Source organism: Spinacia oleracea, chromosome 3 (genome assembly GCF_020520425.1).
Source record: "Spinacia oleracea cultivar Varoflay chromosome 3, BTI_SOV_V1, whole genome shotgun sequence".
Classification (NCBI taxonomy): domain Eukaryota; kingdom Viridiplantae; phylum Streptophyta; class Magnoliopsida; order Caryophyllales; family Amaranthaceae; genus Spinacia; species Spinacia oleracea.
Genome location: NC_079489.1, coordinates 143,588,875 through 143,592,415, shown reverse-complemented (window position 1 = coordinate 143,592,415; position 3,541 = coordinate 143,588,875). Strand labels below are relative to the sequence as shown.

Here is a 3,541-nt window from a genome sequence, read left to right as displayed (position 1 = left end):
ATGAAGGCGGTTTCCCAAACAACATTTCATAAGTAGTCTTATTACCAAGGAGCGGAGTAGGAGTACGGTTTATTAAATAGCAGGCAACCATGACACATTCCCCCCAAAACTTTTTAGGCAAATTTCCTTGAAAACGTAGAGCTCTCCCGACATTCAAAATATGTTGATGTTTACGTTCAACCCTCCCATTTTGCTGAGGAGTACCAACACAAGAAGACTCAAACAATATGCCATTTTGAAAAAATATCCTTGAAAACAATTGAACTCCGTACCATTGTCGCTACGAACAACCTTAATAACTTGATTAAATTGACGTTTAATCACAGCAACAAAATTAAGAAACATCAACTCAACTTCTGTTTTATTGCTAATTAAATAAATTCAAACACCTCTTGAAAAATCGTCAACAATCGTTAAAAAATACTTGGCACCACAAGACGATGGCGTCTTGTAGGGACCCCACAAATCAATATGAACTAATTCAAACATTCTACTAGCATGTGTTTCGCTAACTGGAAAACTATCTATACATTGTTTTGCACGCGGACATACATCACAAATGTTTTTATTCTTCCTAGTAGTATGACTCACAGGAGCTATCAACTGCAAAACTTTCTCCGACGGATGCCCCATACGCTGATGCCATAAGTCAACCACACAATCCACCGCAAGCACCCGAACCTTCGGAACCCCTCGGAAAAAATATAGCCCCTCTTGTCGATCACCCACGCCAATCACCGTCCTCGTCGAATGGTCCTGTAATACACATATTTTGTTAGTGAGTTGAGCTGAACAATGTAATTCGTCACTTAATTGAGTTACAGAAATTAAATTGCAGTTTAAACTAGGCACAAATAAAACATTATTAAGCTCAAATCCACCCTCCAATACTACGGAACCATATTGATTTAGCCATTTGACCATTCGGTAACACAACCGGAGAGTTTGCCGACGTTTTGACATTTCTCAAACTTGGTAGATTACCCGTTACATGGCTAGAGGCTCCCGTATCAATAATCCATCGTACATCCACGTTACCTTGTAATTTAGGTTGTGGTTTATTCAGCATTTCAAGGATTTGGTGCACTTGAGTTTCGGACACACCCGCAATGCCTTGCACATGTGCCTTCGTAGCTTGTGTCTGTCAATTGCTCCTGGTCGTGCTTACATCATGTGCACGAGCAGGAACAGCAGTCCCTGCATACTGCACTCCACGACCTCCTCGACCCCCTCGAGCACCACTGCCTCTGCCGCCCCTACCAGGGCCTTTGCCACCCCTCTTCTTCTCATCCCACCAATATGGGAAACCAATTAATTGATAGCATGTGTCCTCGTTGTGTCCCTCATGATTACAATGATTGCAAAATTTGTCACTCGCATCACCAGATTTCATACCTGACTTGGATTCCACTTTGAAGGTCATAACTGTCTCCGTAGTCTTACCCTTTGCTCGCATATTTTCGGTATTGACAACCGTTTATACGCCTCATCCACGGAAGGTAAGGGAGATTGTGCCAACAATTGAGCCCGTATTGCTTCGTAGTGATTCTCCAGACCAATTAAAAAATAATGCAAATGCTCCTCCTCACGGATTTCTCCCACCTGCCAAGCAATATTGCAGGAGCAGCCTGCACATGTGCACTGCGGTACTCTAGCGTATTGAACATACGCCTTACAGACGGTCGAAAGTCGACCAAAGTAGTCCGTCACAGACTCGGTTTGGCTTTGTTTGCACTCATTCAATGCCAATTTAATATGACAGACTCTTGTTCCGCTTACCACACAGTATCGATCTCTTCCTCAAATGCTCCCACAATTTTACCAGCAATATCAAAATCCTCAACCGTAGACCTAAGAGTCTCATCAATCATATTAGTAATCCATGACACCAACATCGAGTTTACCGCAACCCAATGCTTCATTTTTCGGCTCTGATACCATGACAAATACGGCTCAAAGTCTTGGTATTCTCATTAATCTCAAACACATATATAGTACATAATAATTAACCTAGTAAGGCAAAATAAGGAACTTAACATATTTATCGCTTTACAATATTAACATTAATAATACTCCGTATATTCCGTATACTCCGTATGTACTATAAGGTACTATCATAACACGTCCACACTCGCCCTGCTTCATACCCACCATGGATGATGGAACGTAAAGATTACTTTTCGCGTGACTGAGGTTCAAATCCCGATGACGTTTTTTATTTTTTTTAATTCTTCCTTTCCCCTTTGATCTTTCACATTTTAAAAATAAAAAAGTGGAGTGCTTTATGCTAGATTTTGATAATGATCCCCTCAATGAAAATTTTCTGGTACTGTCTTTATAAATAGCATGATGTTAATTGATCGAGTGAATATACGGAATAATTATCAATACTGAAAAGACCACATGTCTTTTTAGTCAGACTTTAGTGGTACAAGAGCGCGTGGGGTGCCCGTCCAAGCTAATAATTGTAGTGAGTTTCGAAGCCAATCAATCATGTTAATTAGATGCTGTTCTAGCTAATGGGAGCCGGGGATGAATGTCCTATGGGGTTTGGGACAATATTATGATATAGTTGTGTTTTGTGAACTAAATAGTCAAGGGATGTTTGTGAGTAGGTGGTGCATGGCCGGTGCCGACAACCTTTCCGGCCGGACTAGGATGTGTGTGTCGCTGCCGTGTCAGTGACTCAGTGGTGGAAGCCAAGACTGCCTTGGCTAACATGGGTTGCATTACTTGCATGTTCAGTACTCTCTCCGTCCCTTTTTGTTTGTCTTTTTTATCCTTTCACTAAAAGATTGCTCAATTACTAAAAATGGTTATGAGACTACAACTTTACTATTGCTCGCATACATTTGATTCAACTACTTTTGTCTTTCTCAATTCTACTCAACCCAATTTTTTAAATAAAACACTTTTAGTAAATGAGATACTCCCTTCATTCCTGAATACTTGTAAAAAAATTTGCACTATTCATACATTAACTTTGATAAGATTTTATTATTAATATATAAAATCAAATGTTATTATGTAATACGTTGTTGGATTAGTCTTAAATTCTTAATGTATATTTTTCAAATATCAATTTTTTAAATTTTTTGGATTAGTCTTAAATAATACGTTGTTGGATTAGTCTTAAATGTGTCATTTAAATTATTGTAAAGGCTTGTTTGGTTGACATAGGAATTTAATTCCTATAGGAATTTGTAATTCAAGGGAAATTACTTCCCTTGTTAAATTCATGGGAATTTCCTTAATTTGTTTGGTTGACAACATGGGAATTAGAAATTCCCATGAATTTTGATTGACCAAGAGGGAGCTAGGTAATTAACTTCCCATGTTTTGTAGGAATTCCAACTTCCCATGAATTCCAGCTTCCCCCATTTTTACTTTTTTATGTCAACCAAACAACTACACTTTCTATAAATTCCCATGAATTCCCACTTCCCCCATTTTTAATTGTCAACCAAACAACCCCTAAGTATTTGGGAACAAAGAGAATACTCTCTCTGTCCCTTAATACTCGCATCGCTTTCCTTTTCGG

General features: G+C 38.9%; 1 protein-coding gene across 1 annotated transcript; it reads right to left on the bottom strand.

Moving 5' to 3' along the window:
* Positions 1 to 1,419: 1,419 nt before the first annotated feature.
* Positions 1,420 to 1,922, bottom strand: LOC130470138 (uncharacterized). Its single transcript, XM_056839744.1, has 2 exons — positions 1,780 to 1,922; positions 1,420 to 1,723 (listed from the first exon to the last, which is right to left on the bottom strand). Exons 1-2 carry the CDS (start codon positions 1,920 to 1,922, stop codon positions 1,420 to 1,422), a joined length of 447 nt encoding a protein of 148 aa, XP_056695722.1.
* Positions 1,923 to 3,541: the final 1,619 nt, after the last annotated feature.

Excerpts from the sequence above, each read along its gene's own strand:
- LOC130470138 (XM_056839744.1), bottom strand. The coding sequence starts at position 1,922 with ATGAAGCATTGGGTTGCGGTAAACTCGATGTTGGTGTCATGGATTACT. Across the intron at positions 1,724-1,779 it reads GAAGAGATCGATACTGTGTG|CCAAACCGAGTCTGTGACGG; the intron begins GTAAGCGGAACA and ends GTGCAAACAAAG.